This window comes from Aptenodytes patagonicus, chromosome 2, assembly GCF_965638725.1.
Source record: "Aptenodytes patagonicus chromosome 2, bAptPat1.pri.cur, whole genome shotgun sequence".
Taxonomy (NCBI): domain Eukaryota; kingdom Metazoa; phylum Chordata; class Aves; order Sphenisciformes; family Spheniscidae; genus Aptenodytes; species Aptenodytes patagonicus.
The window spans coordinates 14,042,496-14,067,209 of NC_134950.1; the positions used below are offsets into that span (position 1 = coordinate 14,042,496).

At 42.7% G+C, this 24,714-nt stretch overlaps 1 protein-coding gene across 1 annotated transcript in view; it reads left to right on the forward strand.

Moving 5' to 3' along the window:
- SNTB1 (syntrophin beta 1) overlaps positions 1 to 24,714 on the forward strand; it is a 119,293-nt gene that overhangs the window by 85,735 nt on the left and 8,844 nt on the right. The window contains exon 4 of the mRNA XM_076329170.1: positions 18,328 to 18,467. Coding sequence (XP_076185285.1) covers positions 18,328 to 18,467 — 140 coding nt within the window. The remainder of the gene's footprint in view (positions 1 to 18,327; positions 18,468 to 24,714) is intronic.

Sequence of the window (24,714 nt, forward strand, 5' to 3'; positions counted from 1 at the left end):
TCAATAGCATTTTCAACACCCTTGGTTATTGAGGAAGAAAGAACTTGATGATACTATATGTAAAACAGCATATTTTGAAGTACTGATTTCAGGGCCTGACTGTGGCAAGAGTGCTTGAGTTATGAGTGAAATCCTCTTAAGAACTGTACTTGGAACAAATCCATGATTTAAAAGGTTTCTTGTACTGTTCCTTTCCTCTCTCACACTCTTGAACTAGTGTCTGTTTTATTTTAGTTATTTTAAGATGGGAAATGTTTTGACACTGGAGTTTTAACTAAAAGAAATAATAGTGCTGATAAAAAAAAAGCCTTTTATTCCCTTCCCCCAGATCCTTCAGTTCTGAAGATTTATTTCTGCCTGCAGAGTTATCCTCTCTGCTTAACTGGATAGTAATTGATAGTGTGCATCAAGATAATTAGTCTAACGAGTCTCCTAAACTCCAAGCCCCGCAGCTACCTTTAAGCTCCACATTGTCTTTACTGTAACGTAAATAAAATCTTTAGGAAAGGACTGGGAAAAAAAAAATTGATAGCGAGGGAGCCTTCTTGGCCTCTCCAAGGGGTTTCCTCTTCTCGTTTTTAATGAGGTCCATATTAGTTGTCATTTGTACCTTCCCTGAGGAATAGTTTGGAAGAAAAGCTTTCTCTGTGCGTAGCAAAATTTGTGCCAAGTTGCTGACCTTTGCTTTTGGTGAGACCTCATTTGAGTCTCGGTCCCAAGCCCAAACATATTGTTGGATCAATCGTATTGATTTTTGGCTCTGATTGATAGTAATGCGCAGCTAATGAGTTGTACGGTGTACACATTAACCTCAGACCCGACAGCGCTAATGCCAGGCACGTAGCAAAATCACACTGGGGCTGCAGGAAAGACATACAGTGCTGGCATCTTAATAGAAGGAGACAATTAAAAACAGTAGAGCAATATCACAGGTTCACTGCTTGTGGGATGTAGGATTTAATCAAAGCAGGGACAACAAACTGTCTTCTGTCTGTTCGGGAAGAAAAATCTCAACACCATAAAGGTGCTTTATGAACTGTGAAATAGAGAGGAAAGCCTGAATGTTTAAATAGTAAGATAATGATTTTACTACCAAAAGGGAATCTACTTTGGGGAACAGCCATTGAATAACATTAGATTTAACCTTGTCAGAGATTACCATCTAATGATTATCATGGCATTGCAAGGAATTTGGGAGCATTGCTATGTTTTGTTGATTAGTAGCTACCTTATTTAGCAATACTTCAGCAAAGTTCTCCTGTCCTCACAAGTAGAATTCCTAAGACCAGTTGTTCAATTACCACAAACAGCCAGCATCACTGATTTTGAAAGCAGCTGTTTCTGATCACTTCCAAAAGTAACACTTCCCTCGAAGGGCCAGATTTTGATCTCATTTTACAATTGTAAGTCTAGGGAGAGACAGTATTTTGCTAATCATCATGGAGAGATGGACAAAAATCCTAATGTGCACAATATCCTTCTCCTGGCTGTTTTCCGCACTTGAAGGATTAGGAAAGGAAGGAAGAGTTCCACAATGACTATACAGGAAAGCAACATTTCCAGTTTTAATGTAAGCCCTAAACAACCAGCTGCAGGGGACAGAGAAATAGAGACAGAATAAGTGAGATTTCTACATGTCACACAGTTTTATGTCCTCCTCTTTGTGCAATGAAAACTGATCAATAAGGCTGAAGGACCGTTACTGCTTCAAACAGAAAATCTAGTGAAATCAAATGGAAAAACCCAAAGTACATAGAGATGCAATATCTTTGGTGTTCACATTAGACTTTGGATGCAAGATAGGAAAAACAGCCTGAAAGGGACAGGGTGAGAAGGGGGGTCAGTGGGTAGGAGAATCCAAAACAGGATCTTCTGGAAGAGCAAAGTTCTCTAGATGTATGAGAAACTGCCCCATCCTTGCATTGTTTTTGATAGAGTTCCCCATACATGCAGCATTACCAAGGCCTGGAGAGGGTGGACATGAAAGAAGTAAAGTGGCCTCACACTCACATGAGGCACTGGGGACTTACCCTGTCAGACATGCCATAGGGGCAGAGAAAGTAGGTACTGTTGTATCACACCTGACTTCATGGCAGAACCTGGTGGAATGACATCGGAATTTTTCCAGCACTAGCATAGCACACAGAAATAATGCAATTTCAACAGAGATGTGGTACACCATCCTTAGTAATAACTGCACAATTGCATCCATGGAAAACTCTGCAGTCCATTTTAGAGCTGCTCCTGCTGAAATGTCCCATGGAGTCACATTTTTTCTGGTCTAATAGTGACGTTAAGTATTTTTCTCTTCTAACAGCTTAGTCTTTTTTCAGAAAAGTCAGACAGCAACAGTAGAGTCACAGGTATAACAAGCGATAGAAGTTAAACTTATTGGAGATAGGGATAAGAACAGTCAGAAGAAGTTGTTAAAAAATGGTAGCACTTAGATGGCACGCTGTTATGAAGAGTAAGCCATCTTGTCAGCGACTCCAGCAACTTCAGCAAAAGCACACCCATTCTTACCAGCTCCAACTGCAAGACTGTTGAGGACCATCTCGGAGATCTAGATGGATACCCTGGAACATTTTTTTTAAGTACAGGGATTTCTACCCCCTCCTTTGGAAGGGCGTATCGGCTTGTACAGTGTGCCTGTTCAATAGTCAGGCTACAAAAAGGGGCTCTGGAGCCAAAGTAAGTGGCTGTTTCTTTGGGTGTACATCAGGAGACTGTGGGGGGGTTTGGACCTGCTGCTCCCAATGTAGTGACATTGCTGTTGAAGACAAATGGACTTACCACAGTTTTTCTCAGATGTTATTTGGATTCCCTGAGTTTCAGGTGCTCAACAGTAACACTAGCCCTGCTGGAAGGAAGCACCTGGGTTTTAATCACTAGACGCTAACGACTGTTAGCTGCAGTGAAGATTCCTGAAACTGTGTGAACACATCGTGTTATTCTTGGGGCTTTTTTTTATTTATACGTTTCTGCTGAGCAGATGCTGCTGTGCAAACATTCATTTGTTGATCTTGTGCTGAAAATAGTTGCAGACATCGGCCAGAGTAGGCTGTTGATGTGTAGTATGGATATAGCTGCTTTTTTGTGCTTCATACTGGAAATGTCAGTGATGTTTATGGAAATGGCTCTAAAAAGTTCACTCTGAGGAGAAGCCTGCTATGGAAATAGAAGCTTACCTATTTGTTTATGGAATAAAAATCTTGTACATTATTATGAAAAGAAGTGTTTTATGGTGTTGTCTCTGGCCTCATCTCATCCCGTGAGGCGTTCTGCAGGGTCCTTCGGGGAGGAATACATTAAAACTTCAGGTTTAAACACACACATGTGTTCGTTCCACTTAAAAAATGCTTATTATTGCTATGTTCTTTGGATCCCTCAATCATAGGGTTAAAGAATACATTAAGGTTCTTCCACCTAAAATTTCAAAACAGGTTTAAATCTGCATGCCCAAAACTGCAGGCAGATGTTAACAAGGCAAAGGCAACTGGAAGGGATGGAAGAAGCTGCAGGTATTGCAAAGAGGAGCAGTGTGGAGAGGGATTGCACAGCTGCATGGGGTAGTGTGAGAACAACCTTTTATGTGACATTTTTTTCTTGAGGCCCCCTGCTTTTGTGTTTTTTGGGAAAGCTGGTTATTGAGGATGAGCTGACTTACTGTTGAGTTCTTGCTTTGTTGTTGCAAGAGTCTGAAGTGAGGAAGAGAGCAGCACTGATTCTGGTGGTGATTGTTGTGGTTAATAACATAATATTAATAATTATGTTCGTATGAGAGAGCCTAGGGACTAGCCAAACCTGGAATGCCATGGTGCGAGATTGCAGCATCAACAGTACCAATAGGAGCAGACCCTGCTCCAAACTCTAACCATCTGAGTAGGCAAGGTAGAGGAAGGAGGAAACATGGAACCACACATCAGACGTTGTGTCTCTGCTGTGATTTTCGTTCCTGTGGGACATAAGCCAAATGAACGAGTGCAGAAAGATGAATAGAGCCTGGGAGAAGGGAAGAGTGGAACAGCACTGGAAGAGATTGGGAGATGAATCTGAGCTATGGGAGCCTGCAGGAAGGTGACAGTGGAAGGAGCAGCCTACCGATGAGCTGCAGAGATTGTTGGGCGCAGACAGGTGTACAAATTGTTGAGTGGGCTGGAAGGTGCTGAAATATCCCCTATTGGCAAGAATAAGACCAGACTTCTCTGAACCTTTCATAACCCTATAAGATTAATTCTTCACAGCTGCAAGGAAACCTCAAAGAGAGGAATTTTAGCTTCTCTGTCTTCTTTCACTTCAGACTGGACAGAGGGACCGTTTGCACTCATCAAAGGTCATGTACATCATCAGTTTCCATTAGCCTGGACACATCAAGTAAAACTTCAGCCTCTAGCTCCTTCATATAACTTGAAACAGCTGCTTGGATATTTGCAAGCACAAGCAGAAGGAATGGGTTGTGGTTATAGGATCACATCCAAGCGAGTCAACAATTCTGTAAAACCGTTACGAGGAGCCAACCACTAACTGATAACGGTTACGCACCTGTAGCCCTGCATGGACCTGCAAAGGGGTTCAGAGTTTTGGAAACAACAGCGTTGCAGGCTGCACTGCTGAAAACTGAAATATAGGAATACCAGTCTCAGAGGTAACATAGATCACAGACTGCTTTTCTACTGGGAAAGCGAATAGCCACCATGTTGTCTTGTGTCAGCCCCTGAGGTTATCTGTTTAGTGCCCAGGATTCAGCAGCAGGTTATGAAGGTTATGTGCACATGTGGATAACAGCAAAGGAAGTTTGCTCCAGATCTCCTCTTTCCCTTCCCCTTTTATCACTCTGCAGTTCTCCCCTGGCATTCCCGATCACTGATTGCCTCTTCCTCTGGTTTTAGCTGGGCTATCTGAGGATGCATGCTGTCTGAGGACGTACTTTTGAGTAAACGGTGCTTTTAAAGGGGTGCTGGTTTTATGCATGAAAATGTGGTAATAGCTAGCCTGATTTCCATCTGGCATAATTTAGGAGTAAATCCATTGACGTCAGTAGAATTGAATGGGTATAAATATAATTGATGTCAGTCCTATCTTTTTAAGGTTAAGCCTAGAAAACACTGTAACTTACTCTCCCCCCCTCACTTTCTTTCCTCTTTCAAGCCCTGCCACAAATATGAATGTCTTAATTGGGATTTAGTCTATTTCTGCCCAGTTTAATCAAAGATCTGTCAGTAAAGAATTTTACGAGATGCAGAGGTGAAGCCCTGCTGACCCCCTACCTATCTTTAGAAAATCTTGCTGGCTGCTGGTTCTGAAAAACCTCGGCAGCAGTTGTTCTTTTTTCCCTTGGTCAGTTATGTCAAGCAGCGTATCTGTAGCTATGTTTAGTTCTGAGCACAAACATGAGGCAGAAATGGGAGCTTTTTGGCAAGCAAAGAACATGGTTTTCAGCTCATTCGCACAGAATAGTGTTAATTAATAGATTGTTTTCTGACAAATAGTTAATTGTGCCTGACTGTTTTCCATATGGCTAAGGAAATAAAAAAGCCAATGAGGACATGGTATTTAAAAATCCAGAAATTTTGGTATGAAACTGCTGGTATGATATCCAATCCAATCCCATTTGCTATACTTCTAAAATGGGTTATGTGAATATTAGCATATGACAATGTTAATGAAGTACATGGTTTCCAACTTTCTTTTTTGCAGTTTTATACTGGTGTTACTCAACTGAGTTACTTCAGATTTTTTATACCAGTATATGTAAGATGTTTAGGCCAGTACAAGCTACAAAAGAGATCTCAATGAAGAGACAAATATTTATCTTCATAGTAGGAATAAAACTGGAAGAAATAATTTGTATAATTTCCCAGTGACTTCAGTGCAAATACATTTCTAAGACCAAGGGTAGAATTAGGTGTAGTGACTTTGATAATATTCATACGCGTTAGTCCTCTTGGGGTTTTCACTTTCTTGTAGCTGCAGAAGTAATAGCAGCTCTATGATGTTCATGTTACCCTCAGCCAGTTCTTACTGTAAATGGCTGGCACTTGCTGGCTGGGGTGATTTATTAGCCTGCAGCAGGAAAGAGTCTTCCATTGATGAAATCAGTTGGTTCATGAGATCGTATATCTCTCGTGCCAAAAATCATTTCTCTTTGGATACGTGGTGTGTTTGTTAAAAGATGTAAAAGTCTTAATGCCGTTACCAGGAAGTTCTTTATTTTATTAAATTATGTATTTCAGGAATAATTCTTAAATCTGAAACCTTAGTTTCCCATCCTGGCCCCAGGGAGATAACCTGTAGCATGCAATCTGTTTATACTAGATTTGGAAATTAACTTTATTCCTCCGAAGTTTTTCTCCTAGAGGAATGTTCGGTTCTCAGTAGAATTGTCTTACGAGTGGTTAAATGCTGTGGTTATTGCAAAAATATGAAACATTGAGAATTAGAACCAGATAAAGAGCATTAGCTTTCAAAATTGCATAGCTTATAGCATGTAATTTGCTGATATTTGTAGGATTTGGGTCTGTAGATTGATGGCCCTAATTGTGTATCTTGTAGTAATCTAGATGAAATAACATGGCACAGCACTAAATCCATTTGTCCTGTGTGGCTAATTTAAAGCTCAGCATAGATAACTGCCAAGTAGAAGGTTCTTTATGTTTGTCTTCCTCGTATGGCTCTGTTGAATATTCATAGTTTCTATTAACACATGCCCTTCAATATTTGCTACATTTTTGTCATAGCTAGTAGATTAATTAAAAGAGTTGTTGCCATAAACACCTGGGCTGTGATCTTGTCAGATCTTGTAATATAAGCAATATCAGGTCTGGGAAAGTGATGCCTCTTGAGAAGTGGCAGCTCACATCCTGACCATAGGTCCAAACCTCATAGCTTGAATACTTCTACTTTAGGGATATTTCTTCTACTACTGTCTTCTGAAATAAAGAGATTTTATGACAGCTGAGCTCTTATTTTTATTGTAGGTTCCTAGCCACAGAGAAAAGCTTGAAACTATGGAATGTCAGCAAAGCAAAAAGGCTTGATGGATCAGCAAGAATTAAAAATGTATTTTAAATACCAAGCAAACCTCAGACTGATTTTCAAGCCCCACTTGACATCCCCAGGGGAGCTTTGGCTGGCTAGAGTAGGTAATACTGGTTTGCTATTAAAGCTGCCTTGTCATTTATTTTTGCAACGTTAGGGATGTGTGTGCGTTTCTTCATGTACCAGATAGGTAGTGGTGACAGCTATCCAGCAAATCACAGGACCAGTGACAAACTGCAGCTATCCTCTAGCTCTGAACTTTCTCTCCTGCATTCTTCCCACTTACCTGTTTCCTCTGTGACCATCGCTTTCCTGAAATGACTTTGGCAGGGTTAGAGTAATGACCACCTTAAAAAGACGTTTAGCTAAAAAAACAAATTTTGAGTTTTCTGTTAGTCTCCCAAGCATATAATGATACCTGCCCTCACAGTATCCCCGGGATCACAGTGGCACATGCTCCAGCATGGGCAACAATTTCCTAATGGTGAAGCTGGCCAAAGACTGTGATAGAGTAGCTGGGGATTTTTATCAGGGAAGGTTTTACAGAACAGGCTAGACAAATCTTGGGAGCAAATCCTTTCCTGAGCAGAGGCTGAATGAGTTGATCTTTCAGGTCACAGTCCACCCTCTTTCTATGAATCTAAGCATTCACATTTCTGAACCAGTGACTGGCTTAAGCCTTCTTGGAAGGCAGAAAAAGGATATTCTCTGCTTTTCAGTGGGGCAGGTGGCACTTTTTGATTAGATCCTATTTGTCTTCTTTACCCATTCTTTAGAAAACTAACAAATCCGAAATCAAACAGAGCTCTCTGAAAGGGCAAAGATTGTAAAATTCAACTTTGTCCTGGTTAAGGAGTAAAGAAAGTGAATTGGCTATTAAATGGAATAACTGTTCATTTCCTACCTTTACTGGCACCCTGGATCCACCAATAGTGAGATCCACCATGAAGACCTACCGGATGGTCTCCCAGCTCTCCATACTGGTTGCCAATGTGTAGCAAACTGGAAACCTGTTTGGTGGGCAGAGGTCTTTTGGAGCTCAGATGGGTTTCTGGGGGGAAAAAAATCATTCTGCCCATCAGAAACTTTTGACTTTTGATAAACAAATTCTAATTAAAATTACATGTTTAAGTTCCTTTCTTTCCCCAGCAAGAAAGCAGGCATATTACTTGAGTATCTTAGGTAGCTTGTGGAGGTCTGTCATTGTGCTGGCGGAGATACAGACTTTCTGTTTCTATCCATCTAAAAAAAAGGATATGGTCTCAAATAATTGAATGTCGTTGAAAATTACAAGCAGGTAAATAATAAATAAATACATGACAAATATAGGAAGTTTGTGTTGATAAGTCTTTACTTAGGCATCTAAATAAGTAGGTTTGGATTAAAAATTGTGACTAATTTTCACCAAACTTTTCAGAAACCTGTGGCTGCTCTGCATTTTTTCAAAATTAAGCCCAATTATTAAGGATTCTACTTGAATTTTTGATTTTTCAATAAGACTACCAAATATTTCTCAGCATTTTCAAAATTCCAGCTGATGAAGCATAACATACAGATTTTATCAGTGTTTTTTGAAGATAATACATTTTTGTGCCAGGCGTGTAGTGAATTCACTCATTTGCTTGAGGTCCTTAGTTGCATTGCAGTCCATCAGTATTACTGAATATTGATCAATGACACAATAGACTGAAATGACACAGTATTCTGGACTGTCCTTGAGGCAACATAATAACAATGACAAAGAAACATCTTGTTCTCTCTGTATTGCTCCCCTACTATTTTTTCTTCCAGCACTTGTGATTTATAATGACCCTTGAGTAAAGTAGTCAAATCTGTCAGTCTTGAAAAGGTGCCCGTCATGATGGGCCATCATTTCTGAGACTGAATATTCGGAAAGACAGTGTGATAGACAAAGACACAGAACATCTTCTAGGACAGATTTCAGTCACTATAGTTTTAATGTAGACATTGATGATTACCTCTCCTTCACCAAACAGACACCATAATCATTTCAAATGGCATTTTACATGTTTGAGCCATCATTAAAACTGCAAGCTGCTTTCAAATCAAAACTCCACCTCCAGCATTCATGTTTGATTGGGCACTGTTGACAAGTGTTCTTGAACTGATGGTTAGAAATACATGCACTTTTACTGAATTGAAAGATGAGATGTGTGTATCTTTTGAGGTAATGGGTATTATTGCTCATTTATCCTACCACTTGATCAGCTGAAGTCAGATTCAATTGTAAATTATAGACTCTTTAGAGACAGTGAGGTGAAACTATGGTGTCTTTACATTGATTCTGCTCCTGTACAATTACCATTATACCCCACTGAGGATGATGAACTCCCTCATAAAATGCTTCACCTTGGCTTGAACAGAAAACTCTGCTCACAGTAAAACTCCGGCATATAGCAACCTGCAGGGCATAGCAGAGAATACTGGTTCCTCTTGGTATCCTGGAGCATACCTGGGGGAAACTGGTTTTCCCCACCAGTGAGTAACAGTATCCATTCTTGAGCAGTCGCACAGGAGATGTGGTAGAGCTTCCAAAGCTCCCCGTCTCTTTTCTTGCCTCTAACTCAAAGCCATTCACAGGTATGATCCCTTTTCTTCTGGGGCTGACCCCGATGTGCAAAATAGCTCCATGGACTGAAGAGGAAGATACAGGACCATGCCATGGTCCTTCTTAGTGTTTCCTGGGGCAAGCTTGGCTTACTGGAGAAAGGGGACTGCTCCATTTTAAAGGGAAGTTCAGTTCCCTCAGTACTAGGATTTTTGTGCTTTGAGGTCCAATGTTTATTTTGGAGACAGCACAGCTGCTCATTTCTCCCAGAACTGAGCTGTGTCTTAGAAGTACAGTTCATCCCACATTCTAATTCTGTGATTTTTATTTAAATATTTATTAAACTTCAGGCAGTTGCTATCACCAACCTTTCTGTGATATGTTCATGAGATCTGTTTCAGAAAGCAAGTTTACAGCCACCCTCACTTGCAGTCTGAAGAGCCCAGACATCCCATAGATAAGCCATGTGTATTCAAAATGCATGAACACACAAGGGATGCAAAGGTGTCTGCTAATAGCATCTTCACTTTTATCCTGAACGTGTGGTGTGAGCATGCTGGAAGAGGGAGATTGCTGGGTGAAACTCAGGTGCTGGTGGGTCATGGAGGTAGGTAGTTGTGATTGCCTCCACTTTTGCACAGGTGTTTGCTTTTATATAGCAGCTTTGTGCTCACCTCCACTCTTCAGGCTTTCCGTTCATTTGTTCAATCAGTATAACTGATTAGAAAAGCCCGAGGTTAATGGTCTTTCCGTCCCTTTTTTCCTCCTTCGCCTGTGCCTCTTTTATAAGTGATACTTAAAATGTGACCTCTTCCAGCACAGGTTTGTTCCCAGTCAAACTGGCTTTGAAGGTCAGTTGAACTGTGTCTGGCCTGTCCACTATCTCTTGATCAGCCTCAGTTGCCAGTGCCAGTTGGGCTGTTCTGACCTTTCCCCGTGTCTGACTTGCCTTGTCTCTGTCCTTGCGACTTACAGGTTGGGCAGGTCTTCCTTGCCACAGCCCTTGAGTGATGAAATGTCCTCTTCCCTTCACTGCTCTCCCCTGGCAATTTCTGAGAAGCAATAAAAAGGAGGGGGAAAAAAAAAAAGATAGCAATGTGTAGGTTTTTCTACAGAAATAATTTAGCTCAACACTATATCTTTTCAGGAGTGGACCTTTGCTGTTTGGAAAGCCTTGCTATCATAAATTACCACTACTTAATTTCAGACAGTGCTCTCATGGTCTGAAAAAGCTGCTATAGAAGAAAATGTGGTTTACTCAGAAAGCATTAGAATACTTCTTAAAACACAGTAGAGTTCCTTTCACCTCCTCTAAGATGAAAAGCAATTGGTGTCTTTAAGAAATGGTGTGGGGCATTTACCATCTCCTCTGCTCTCTGCCTGTTTGCTCTTCCCTGGAAAGATTCCTGACACTATCAGAAAGTTAGAGTCTCCTGTCTCACTGCAAAAGAGCTCTTACTTACAGACTTTCAAATCTCAACTTCATACATAGCAAAATGATCCTGGGTCATGGTAGAGGTTTCTAAAATAGATGAATTACTATTTTTTTCCTTTCTGAGTCCCCTGGAGTTGGATTTCTGTGTATTTAGTTAACCAGTTTTTGTGCGCCCATGGATCAGGAGAAGAAAGAGAACACATCAGGTTTTTAAACTTTTCTCATGCAGTTGTGAAATATATTTTTACTTAAGGTATGTTGTACAGTGAATGGAGTTTATGTGATGCTGGGTTTTCCACTCCCTTACATACCTTATCTTTTGCAAGGAATCTACTGCAAAGGAAATCCAGAGTGTTAAACTCTACCAAGTCAGAAGGATCAAGGATACACATTTTATACAGCTCTCAATGATTTAAGGTACAAGGTAACTACAACTCATCCTGCAAACCCTTAAGCTGCACTAACCATTTTATATGACTACTGCGTTCATATTGATGCAACATTCATGCAACACATACGCATGAAAAACTGCATGTGTATGGAATAATTATACAACCAACTTTAACACAGGGGCAACCTAAATGATGACTTTCTGATCCAAATCTGGACAACTTCTTTCATTTTTTCCAGTGTGTCATAGACTCACGGAATAATATAGGTTGGAAGGGAGTTCTTGTGGTTCAACCCCCCTGGTCTAAGCAGAGCCAACTAGACCAGCTTGCTTAGAGCCTTGCCCAGTCATGTTGTGAGTATCTCGATGAGTGGACATTTCACAGTCTGTTCCAGTGTTTGACCACCATGACATACTGAAAAAGTTTCTCTGAGTATCAAATCAGAATTTCCCTTGTTTCCACTTGTGGATATTGAATCCCATCCTCTCACTGTGCACCTCCGAGAAGAATTTGGCTCCATCTTCTCTGTAGTGTGGGAGACATGCAGCCCTCCAGGCTTGTTTCCAAGGGCCTAGTCCAAAACCTAAAGAGTCATTAGAAAAACTACGGTTGACTTCACCGAGCTCTGGAGCAAATGTCCACTACAAAACTGGGATCGGGCATTCTTGATTGACTGTAGGAAAGGTCTCAGATCACCTGCCATTCTTGCGTGGGTGAGTACAGAGGACCGAGGTGCTTCTCTTGACGTTTAGAGGTATTTGGATATGAGCCAGAGCTGTTTGAAAATCCTATTAGTCCAGAGAGGACATTGGCTTGAACATACTGCCGTGCTGACGTGGTTGACTGTGTTACTTTTGACAAAAGTTGGCTTGTGTCTTGTCATTTTAAAGGATTTTTAGGAGGAGTTCAGCCTTGAACAGACCTGTCTTGAGAATGGGTGTCCTGTCCATACTCAGCAGTGCCTGTAACTGTAGCTGCCAGCTCCGCTCAGGATAGCACGAGAGGTGGATCAGTGTGGTCCCTGTTGTGGTTCCCACCTGACCTGCGTGGCTCTGGCTGCTCGCACAGCAGTGGCACCACGACCAAGCATGTGCATCGCTCGCTCACAGCTCACTGCTCACAGGAGGCAATATTGTGCCCTTTGGGGGATTTTTGCGTGTGCACTGGCTGCAGTCCAAATCTGATAATGGCACAAGCCACCTTTGAGCCATCACTGAGGTCAAAGAGAGAGAAGAACAAAACCAGACATATTTTCATTAGCTTTTTTTTTTTCCCCTAAACAATGTGCACATTATTTCCTGTTTAAAACTACAAAGTTTAGCAGCAAAACACATCTCATCTGCGTGTGGCGTGGGAGGTGTTGATATCCCCTGCCTACGGCTGTCACTTACACCCACTCCTGCATTGCAAATTGCCTCCTGTCAAATGAGCTTACAGAAAATCCTTTCTTGGTTGCTCCTCCTGTGCTCTGCGTGAAGGGATAGTGTAACTCCGGGATTTGGGAGGGGGTGATGGAAAAGGGGGTTAAGCCACTTACTGTAAGCGTAAACTTGCTACCTTCACAGCAGTTCTCTGAAAGGCCACATTTTGGATACTTGCTGCAGTGGAGTCTGCTGGCAATATATAATTTGTTTACTAAACAGGGAATGTAATTGAAATGTCCCTTTTGAGTTAATGAAAATATAAAACAGCTTTCCAGAGTAGACCAAGGCCTCTGATTTAATTATCTGTGAGCCTCATAAATTAAAAGTATTCTTTCATCCATTCCTGGCAGCCTGAAGTAGATGAATAACTGAAATTCAAAGAAAAACCTTATGAAAAGGAGACCTGGCAGATGAAAGAGCAAAGGGCCAAACCATTTGTAAAAGGAGTTATCTCCACTGAGATGCCTGTTGTCTTTACAGCAACTAATTATATGTGAAAACTATTAAAGATTTGGAAGCTGTGATACCCATTAAAGGGGCCAGGGGTCCCCATCGCCTGCAGGAAAAACAGGCTGGCTCCTCTTTGAAATATTGTTTGCTATGTATCAGAGGAGTTACTCTTTAAGGGTACATTGCAAGCAGTGGCCTTAAGCACGTGAGCAGTTGCCAGAAAACCAGCAGGAGCAGTCGTACAGGTAGTGTTGAGCTTGCTACGTCATTATTTGCAGAGTCAGTCCTTCAGACCGCAGATCTGGCCCTAAAGCAGAGCCTGGAGTGATGCTGCCCCACCACTGCAAAGGCATCCAGAAGCCGCCAGAGCTCAGGCGCATCCTCGGTGCGGTGGAGTCTGGTGTGTCCTAACACTGCGTGAGCTGTCTGCTTTCTGCGTTGAAGCACTTTTGCTCTTGTGTCAGCCAAAGGCTGATGGACAAGTCTCCGCGTAGCTGCTGAAATACAGCTGCCGTTCTTGCGCGCTTTTTGTCCACCTTCACATTTATGTCTGTGTGTGTTACAGCAGCACTTGCCACCCCAGCAGAGACCACGATGTCCATACGGAAACGCAGAGCATTTAGACTGACTTTGCAGACGAAGCCTGTGGCCGAGCAAGGTGTGAATGCAGGTCTCCTCTGGTGTCGTCCCAGGCCCAGCCATCATGTTGTTATACACAAAAAAATTAGCTTTCATCCCTGCCATACATGAAATATTTTCTGACTTTGGAAAGGTAAACCAGAGAGGTGCATATGGGAAAAAGTGGGGTTTGCACTTCACGGGGTGAGCATATGAGGAGTAAAGAGGTTTGCTAGTAACAAAAAGGTTGCTTCACCGCACTTGGGGGTTTTTTGTTAGAATATGTTCTCCCTTTTCAGGTTTGTACTTGAAGACTTTGATCTAGAGGCACAGTGTGTCTAGCAAAGAAAAAAAAAACCACAAGTTTGCTTCTGCTATAAACATTTACAGCTTCATTGACTTGAAGTGGAATTTCACCTGGGAATATGAGCAGTGACCTCAGCTGAGATGAGCAGAGCCTGGAGAGGGGGCACTGGTACCTGTTGCTTAGAGTTACCTGAACAGTGCCAAGACCAGCAAAAAATTTGCTGATTCATTTTATTGTGGTGGGAGCTTTGAGGAGTACTGATTTTTCTTTTCTCTAGTTCATCTAGATTTGATCTAACATTTTTGACTTTGAAAAAGGGTTGAGTTTGAAAAGTTTTTTAGAGTGGATGGTGATTTTATTTGTCTGCAACACAGATCAATGTACTTTGAATTCTGTGCTTACACTAGTCAAGGACTTTCCAGCTTCCCACGCTCTACTGATTGAGAAGGCTGGAGGTGCACAAGGAGCTGGGAGGGGGCACAGCCAGGACAGCTGACCCCAACTGGCCAAAGGGACATTCCATACCATGTGGCGTCATGCTCAGTACATCAACTGGGGAAAGCTGGCCGGGGGGGCCGCTGCTCGGGGACTGGCTGGGCATCGATCAGTGGGTGGTGAGCAATTGCACTGTGTATCACTTGCTTTGTATATTCTTTTATTACTATTGTTATTATTATTACTATTTTATTTCAATTATTAAACTGTTCTTATCTCAACCCATGAGTTTTCTCACTTTTACTCTTCTGATTCTCTCCCCCATCCCACTGGGGGGGAGAGGAGAGTGAGCGAGCGGCTGTGTGGTGCTCAGTTGCTGGCTGGGGTTAAACCACAACAATGTGTACAAGTGGGAACTGGAACGAAGAAACTGTAGCGCAAGTCCCAGAATTCTGCAAAATTCTGGCTAAGAAGCTGGCCCTAACGATCATCTAAAATGATGCCTCTAAAATGTATCTCAAATGATACTTAAATTTACTCTTACAGAAGTATTTCATGTTATCTTTATGATCTGTCAGATTTTAAAACCTTTAAAACTTGAACAAATCCTTCACTTGGCTGCCCGTAAGCAGCATGGTTTTTGCTTTTGTTTTGTAATTTGCTATTATACTGATGCTTTGTATGACACTTGCTTGATCTGGATTAATTTCCCATGCTGATTTGTTCTGAATGTGCCCTGTAGGCTAATGGTATATTTGCAGCCTCTCTTCTTCCTTTGTAAAATTTGCTATTACCATTTATGGGACAGCGTGTTCTCTTTGACACTTTCCAGAAATGCCAAATGCCTGTCAACAGCACAGCATCATCTGTTAAAGCCTAATCCAGACCACAGCAAAATCAGGGAACAGTAATGCAATTCAAGGTTTTTAAGGAAAGGCAATCTCTTTTATTAGATCAGCTGTTACAGTTGGAAAAAAACAGACAAGCTTTCAGGCACACAAATCCTTCTTCAGGTCTGAAATAGCAGCAGTATTGCTTACAGCAGCATTCCTTAGCGGTGAGACAGCTATGGTCCCAGTAAGGTTTAAAAAATGTGATTAAAAGTGTGTGTATTGCATGGCCCGTCGTACTGGGGAGGGCTTCCTAGCAGGACACAGGCAAACATTGTTCTCCTCTCTCCCTTTCCCAGTATACACCCTACAAACAGGGCATACAATCTACAAGGAGAGGTAGTAGAAGGTCACTTATACTTGAGAAAAGGTCTTCAATGCCTTATGACCGAGCCACGTCTTCTCCATAGTCACCCTGCTATTGGGAAGGACTGTGGCAAAGCTGTGGGCTTTGCTGTGCAGGTGGTAACCGCAGGACCCGTGCTGGAAATTCTGGTTCTTGGTGTTTACAGCTGTCCAGCGAATAGTTGTGGGACCAGCTGGCAAAACGAATTTTATTCCCTTTATTGTGGTTGCTTTACAGGGAACAGTGTTTCCCAAAGTTTCTGGAGTCTCAGTTGACTGACCAGCTACCTAATAACAAAACTTGTGATTGAAAATGCTACAGAGGCAGGATGGTTCTGCAGAAAAGCTGTGAGCAGCTTCCTGTATGTAGTCTTTGGATTGCTTGTGGTCACAGAATAGAAAAATAAGAAGTAACAGCCCAGTACGCTGCCTGCTTACTCCTCCAGATTGTGGATCTGAACATCCTGCTGCTTCATCCTATGATGGACTTCATATTTATCTTCCTTTTTCTTTTCTGGAAAGTAGGTACTAAAATATTTTAATTAAAGAACACAGGCAGGTGCTCAAAAATTAAATGTTGACGTTAACTGTAACATTTATTTCTATATTCCCATGCTAGGAACTGGGGTGTTAGCTGTAGTTAATAACTGTGGTATTAAGAAGGTGAGGATGCTTTTTGCTCATGTGAATATTTCCATGGTACATAGGCTGCGAGAGCTCTGGATTTTGCATTCTTTCTGGAGTGTATTAATAGGTGTGTTAATTATGTGGCTTCTCTATTCAGCCCTATTTGAAAATGAAAGGTTGCATTTCAAGAAACTGTAACCACAAGAAAATTGTATAAAGTATTGACACTTCTGAAGAAATTAAGAGGATGAACCTTTTATGAGTTTAAGTTGATTAACACAGAGACGTGAACAACCAATGAGCAAGTAATGCTGTAAACAGGAATATAATTATTGGAACAGCTTAATTCAGAAGGAAGAATACCTCTTAAAAACGATGTAAGCCAAAAATCTTTGGTTTAAGTTGAAGATCTGCTTTGGGCATTGGTGTTCTGGTGCAAAGCTATCTTACAACTGTCTTGAAAGTCCTTAAAAGTTCAGAAATTTGTGGAACTCTTTCTTCATATAAAATACAAGTGTTTCAAATGCAGTTCTCAATCTGAATCCATCACTTAAGGCACATCGTACTTAAGGATCTGAATCACCATTCCTGGCTGTGCCACTCTCAGCCTGGCCAACCTTTGATCGATCCCTTTTATATGTTTCTCCACCCAGTCATGTGCCCAGTGACACACACCCATGGCAAGTAGGCTGGCATCAACCACAGAACACCATAGACAACTGCTTCTCTTTCCTGGAGAAGGTTTTAATGGAGGAGTCATGTAGACAACCTGATTGTCTAGTGAATCTCAGAATTTGTTTCATTCCCTTTAGTACCCCACCAAGAAGTTTGGGTTTGAAAGCATGACTGTGAGTGTACTACATAATGTGGTTTCTCTTTCTTTTTCTTTATGTGCACCAAAAGGAAAATGATGAATTTGTTTGTGAAAGCCAAGAGCTTCATTCTGACTAAGACCCTTTCATATTCCCATATATTTTAAGACACTTCCATGCTGCCAGCGTAGAATAAGTAAAAATCAGGATCCATACTTGATCCCCATAATGGTGATTGTGTAGCCATGTGGACGACCACATGCCTAACCTGCAAAATATAATTCCACATTCTGCAGCCAGTAAAGAGCTCTGATGCCCAAGTTTTTAGACATCTTCTACAGATGGGTTTGAAATATAGATGCAGATCCATCACTGAGTCAAGCCCATGTTTAGGTTGGATCTCTTTACAGATTGGCACTTGTAAAACTGTTGGGAAGGAAGAAGGGTATCGAGGAAGGAGGAGCAATGAAAATGTGAACCGCTGAGGAAAAAAGCATCTGCTCCCAAACCACTATTTTCTACTACCTGACACTCTTCTTTAATAGTGATGATGCTGCAGCTTTTTTCAGTCATGAAAATAGAAACAGCAGCAACAGTGGCCAGCACTCAGGTTAATTTGCCAGCTACACATGAATGGTGCACATTATAAATATACATTTAAGGTCCTTTCATGCATACCACAGCTAAATAACAGCCAGCTCTGTCTCAGTGTTCTTCCACTACTGTATTTATGGAGAAGCCTGTAGTAAGGGAAGGCTGCAAAAAGAGCTGGAAATGGCATCTGAGAGCAGCAGATGTCATTGCACTTTACTCCATTTCTGCTGCAGCTGGTTATAAATTCAGGTGGGAGATGTCAAAAAGCCAAAGAAGTAAAATTCCCTTTTGTTCATTATCTCACCCAGGACTCAGCATGTTCATATCGTCGGGCTTTCCACGATGGTAGCTTTGTCTCTTGTTGTTTCACTGAGACTTTGCTCTTTTTCAGGTGCCAGGAGACAATGAGAAGCACTGGAAGCCAGTGTTAGTGGTCTTGACGGAGAAAGACCTCTTAATATATGAGAGCATGCCACGGATGAAGGAAGCTTGGTTCAGCCCTCTGCATACCTACCCCCTGCTAGCCACCAGGTACTTGTGCTTTTTTATTACAACCGCTTCAAGAGGGGTGGGAATGGCTGAGTCAGCAGAGAACAGGTATAGCTGGTGCCTGGCTATAGATCGCACTTGAAATGTCGTGGTTTGGGAAACAGATTCTTCTTCAATGGGCCGATGTGCTCAGTTTAACTCCTCACTTCTCTGTTTCAAGTTCTGGCAGAGGCTGATGGCCAGAAGCACACCAGAAGGATTATGGATGTGGCCGTTTGGCCCGGATCCAGAGGTAGGAGTGCTGAAAAAGCCCAGAGCTCAATCTCCTGAGATTTCTATCTCAGTGTACAGACCTGAGGGCCTGGCAGAAGCACTCAGATTTCCATTGAAAAATTGCTGCCCTGAGTTGGACATGCTGCTGTGGCAGTTCTGCGCCACCAGTGTGGGGCTTTTGGGGGCTCGCACATGTGATGGAGACACTTAATTTCAGCACGGGTTGTGTTCCTGCTCTAGAAAATGAATTCCTGGCTTTTTTAGCTTAAAATGGTGAGCTTGGAAGACACATTCTTGAATCTAGGTTGGAAATCTGCATTATTTCAAAGGTATCCATCAACACTAATTCAGACAGACCTTTCCCATGGTTGTCTTTATGCAGTAGAAACTGTCTGTTCTTCTTGATGTGAATCTTAATCACATTTCTCTGCCAGTATGGTCAAAGGGCTTGAGAAAGAGCTGCTCTTCCATTGTTTTGGCCTTGCTACAGGCCTCTATTATACCATTTTCAATGAGCATTCAGAAGGGCTGGTAGCACATGGCCGAAAGCAGTGTGTCTCTTACTGCACTCTCATTAGTTAATTTTTGTTCTTCGTCTCTTAGTTCTCTCCCCAAATGAACTGAGGCTTTGCTGCTAAATCATTATATTAAAAAAAAAAAAAATTGAACTCGGTGAATTACACTGATGGTTGTTTTGTCCTAGTCTACCTACCCATGATGGAGCTTTCAGACTTCCTGGGAAGCTGGCTTCTGACTCACCCTTTGTTATCATAACATGAGGCAAGAGCCCCATGCTTTGCAGCTTGCAGCCTGCCGCACGTCATGGTGGTGAATGTTGACAATTCCAGGTGGCAATTCCTGATGAAAACTGGGTAAGGTGTTGGAGCCAGAGGCTGCGTCCAGGTGTGTCACTAAGGCCTTAGAGTTTGTGAAGCAAGAGCACCCCAGCAGAAGGTGATGCGTCTCCTCCCCAGTGCTTCAGGGTGTCATTTATGTCATTAGTACATGGACCGAAGTCCTCCTCCTCACAGTGCCTGGAGATCCTGCAGCATGCCCTGTCCCTTCCTGCCCACATCGTCACATGGAAAGACAGCCCTTTGGTGGGCATCGCCAGCCCCCATCAGCAGCAACCACTGATTTATCGGATCAACAATCTAAGTCCTCATCTTGGAGGGCCTGTTAATTACTTTTTCTCAGGAGTTCAGATTTGATAGCAGACTGGCTTGCCTCCAGTGAGGATAGTCATCTCCTTGTCTGATGGGATTCCTGTGTGAGTGGAGGAGCATCGGCCTTCAGGCTGGAGGGGAATGAGAAGTTGCTTGACACAGGTGTCAGGCTGCTGAAGGGTCTTTAGAGACTGGGAGAATGGTCTGTAAGAAAGACGGGATGTGGTTCAGAAAGGACAAGTACAAAGTTCAGTGCTGGGAAATAATCAGCTGTGCTGGTTTGGGGTGGAGAACAACTGACAAAGTAGTTACTCTGCCAGGAAGCATTGCGGCAGTGTGGCAAAATTGCTTAAATTGACAGTGTTATGTTGTTGAGAAAACAAAGACAATCATCTTGGGTTATAGCAGAAGAGGTGCATGTTGGGCAGATGTAGTAATCTAACTTAACTACAGAGCATGATACACCACCTTCATGTGAGGCATTGCACTTCCAAAAAGATGCCAGTTAACTGTGGAAGGTCTAGAAGAAAGCAATGCAAATGTAGAAAACACTATCAGTAGGGGAATACTTAAGAAACCTTAGTTGTTAAGTCTAAAGAAGTCCACGGAAAACATGTCAATAGCTTTCAAGTATGAAGATGAGACACAAGGACGACAGGAGAGCATGTTCTCCAGGTCCCTGCTGGATACAACAGGACATAGTTGGCTGCATTTGTGGTGGGGGGGAAGTCAGGGAAGGTCCTGGGAAAAACTTGCTGTGCAGATGAGGTACTGGATTAGGTTCTCTAGGAAAGGTGTACGATCCTTATCACTGGGGACTTTGAAGGACAGGTGACACTGTAACCCTCAGGAGTGTGTCGGCACAGTTAGCCCTGCTCTGGGAAGGGAGATGCACCGGGTGACCTCCTGAGAACCATTCCAGCCCCATCTCTGTGATTTCTTACTAGTATCGCTGTGAATTTAACACTCAGGTAAAAAGATAGAAGATATACCAAACTTGACATTCAGAATGGAGTCGCAATCTGATAAATACATATAAATACATGAATCCCCAAGGTGAGCAGATGACGTAAATTGACAGATTCCCTAAATCATTACACCTACTGTTTTGGATGATTTTGATTAAAACCCTGCAGGATTCTGCTTTTATGATCTGTCACACTGAGTACAGTTATACCAAAAAAATACACAGGGTTTGCTGTTGGTATTGACTGCTGTGTTCATGCTCAGTCAGTGATTACCCTCCTCGTGATGGGTTGTTTAATCCCCTCTGTGCATTGATCAGTGCAATTTAGAACTTTTCACCTGGAAAGTTTGCAGACCGCATGTTGTAATCTTGGCTGCTCCCATCTTTCGGATTTTTATGAGTCCTTGGGAAAAATTTTTGCTTAGCTAATGCATATTTGAAAAGCTGCTGAAACTGGAAAACTTCACTGCCAGATACAGTACAGAGTCATGCTTAATCTACCCAAGACAAAATGAGCAGAGAAAATTGGAAAGTGGTAGAAGGATTACAATCTTCCTCCAGTATTTTAACAGCAGAATTTCAACATGCCCTTTCTGTTTGTTAATAAGCCTTCAACCTATGGATGCTATTAAGACCTAAAAATATTTTCCAGTCAGTCTTTCCCAGCTCTGTGCAGAAAATAAGTAATAGCTCAAAAAAAACTGTGATCAGGAGATTCAAGGTGTTCCTTTAAATCTCTGCACCGGGAGGCACAGCAGCTGGCTCATAGCCCTGACTCCAAGGACCTTTGTGTCATAATCTCTGTTTCAGTGTTTCCTTATGCCTGAATAATAGTGCCTCCCTCTAGCATGGGAATGGGGTTTAAGTAATTACATCTTAAATGTTTGCAATCAAATTGCGTTATCTATCGTAGCCAGATATGACATGAAAAAAAAAAAAAAAGAAAGCAGCCCATGTTGGATTCTGATTAAAGATCAGGTAAGTAGCTTTTGTGTCAAGCTGAGATCTGTAACCAGAAAGTATTAAAGCAGTTTGATAGTTAATGCCATGGAAAGTTGGGAAAGGAGTCATCTGTGCAAGCAGAGATGGGGGCAGGCAGGGAGCATTGGGATCCCTGAGCACCCCAGGGACGGTGTATGAAGTGGCGTGCAAGCGGTGCCAGTTGTCCGCTCGTCTTCCCAGGGCAGTGAGGGTGGTTGTGGCTCCCTCCATGCAGAGCTCGGATGAATGAGGGCCTGTGCCTAGGTTTCCAAAGAGTACAGCCATTCCAGAGCAGGTTTCAAATGCTAAGTCAGGGGTAAGGAGTGGCTTCAGCATAAGAAAGGTCAGATGATAGTGGCTTTCTACTGGGCAGAGCTGCGTGACTGTTGATGCACTTGTATTACAGCCTCTTCTGAGATAAATCTGAAATGAGCAGCTGAACACTTGCTTTGAATGTCAGTGCTGGTTTCGCTGTCCTTTCTGAAGAGGCCATTAGATTTTGCTGTTGCAGTAAATGGTTGAAACTCTTTTCATAGCATTAGAATGAGAAGCAGGTCCCAGTGAGTCTCACCCAGCACCAGCACTTCACATTGGACCGTAGTCATCTTGCTATCACACATTTGCAAAGAATAATGCTAAAAAGGTCCCCAAAACAGAGAGAGACAAGGGAGAAATTAGAGAAGATTAGAAGCGTCTCCCTGGCTCCCTGGAGCATGCCAAGAGTTGCAGTTTACAGCCACTGCCTGCTATCTATGCGCTGTGCAAACAGACTTCATCGTGACCAACCTTCTCCTGCCCTCTTGCGGCTCTGGCTGCTCCAGGGAAGCATGTTCGGGCTCCTGCGTGCTCACAGACATCTCAGAAACCTCCACGGAGCCCTGTAACCTTCAGGGACTGTGGTTGAATATTACCAAAGCTGGCCCTGGAGTGCCTTTTCAGCTCTGGGGTGCAGCATGTACCACACACACAACCTCCGCTGAGGTCGAGTGACGGGAGGTGGGGCAAGGGGAAGTCTTCTGTGAAGTTTCTAAGACTATTTTTTGCCTTTTAAGGTATTTTTGTGGTCTTTAGGATAAAATATCTTTTATGTAAATGAGACAGCTCACGTGAATGAAACTTTATGAAAGCTTGGGAATCCTTTGACCTGTACCCAAATACATCAGTACTGACAGCTGATAGATAAATACTATCAAATGTTCCCCTGCATATTTGTCTAGTTCATGTTTAACTGCATGATTTGCCAAAGCACAATCTGGAGTTGTATGATAGAAATGGATTTTTAAATAGTAAGACTGAATTTTTAATAATGAGGGGATAATGCAAATGAGAAGGCAGGCAAGAAACAATGTTCATGTTGGATGTGTCCACATACTTTAATTTGTAAAGTACATCTTCATTCTATCCATATGCTGAAAAACCTACAATGCCAGTGCTATGGATAAAGCATGAAGATGTAGGGGAGCGGAGGGGGCGGATTTGAAAGGAAATAAAACATTGGAACCATCTGTCTGTCACATATCCAGTATCACAAGTATTAGAAAACAATTTTTAGCACAGCTGATGAGCACTGTATAAAAGAGAAGGGGTGACCCAGGGAGAAACTGGGATAGTTTTATTTTTAATGACAAAGTTGATGTGATTTTCCAGACTGCTTTCCCGCAGTTGTCTGTCCCTGCCCCCCCGGTAGCAAAAGGCAGCGTGAGAGCGGCAGCCCTGCCTGCACCTCAGTGACTGGACGGGGCCAGGCAGCAGCAGAAGTCACTGGAGATTTCAGTTCCCAATCTCCTGCCTTAATTATCAAGATGGAGCTTCTAAGAGTTTGCACCTCCTCATGCCAAATCAAAGTGAATAAAAGTTTTTGGGCTGTTCGTTTGCCATTGACTCCTCGACTGCAAAATCTGCCTGAGGTGCAGTTAGAATCATAGAATCATAAAATCATTTAGGTTGGAAAAGACCTTTAAGACCATCAGGTCCAACCGTTAACCTAACACTGCCAAGTCCACCACTAAACCAAGTCCCTAAGTGCCACATCTACACGTCTTTTACATACTTCCAGATATGGTTCCCCGGGGCAGCCTGTTCCAATGCTTGACAACCCTTTCGGTGAAGAAATTTTTCCTAATATCCAATCTAAACCTCCCCTGGCACCACTTGAGGCCATTTCCTCTTGTCCTATCGCTTGTTACTTGGGAGAAGAGACCGACACCCACCTCGCTACAACCTCCTTTCAGGGAGTTGTAGAGAGCGATGAGGTCTCCCCTCAGCCTCCTTTTCTCCAGGCTAAACAACCCCAGTTCCCTCAGCTGCTCCTCAGAAGACTCGTGCTCTAGACCCTTCACCAGCTTCGTTGCTCTTCTCTGGCCATGCTCCAGCACCGCAATGTCTTGTAGTGAGGGGCCCAAAACTGAACACAGTATTCGAGGTGCGGCCTCACCAGTGCCGAGTACAGGGGGACGATCACTTCCCTACTCTTGCTGGCCACACTAGTTCTGATACAAAAGGCTCCGAGTATCAAAGCTTAGCGGGGCGTTAACACAGCCCTTCTGGAGGCAAAAAAAGCATCTGGAGAGGGTGGTGGTGCCTCTCTGGAAGAGGCTTTCCTGCCCAGACACAGGGCAGGGCAGCTTTGCCCCGGATACTCTGCCCCTTGCCTCCTGGGACTTCCTGGGACCATGAAATCAAGGCGGATGCTCAAAATCCAAAGGAAGTTACCACGAACCTGAGCATGAACAAATCTTGCAAACCTTCTAGTGGGGTATGAAAGAGGGACGCCTCTGATCAGCACAATGCACATCCCAAATGTCAGCACAGACTGCCAGAGAACTGGGGAAAATTTCAGATGCCCTATGGTTAGTGTTTCAATAACTGAAAAGCTAAAGTTGTGCTTTTTCTTTCCTTTCTG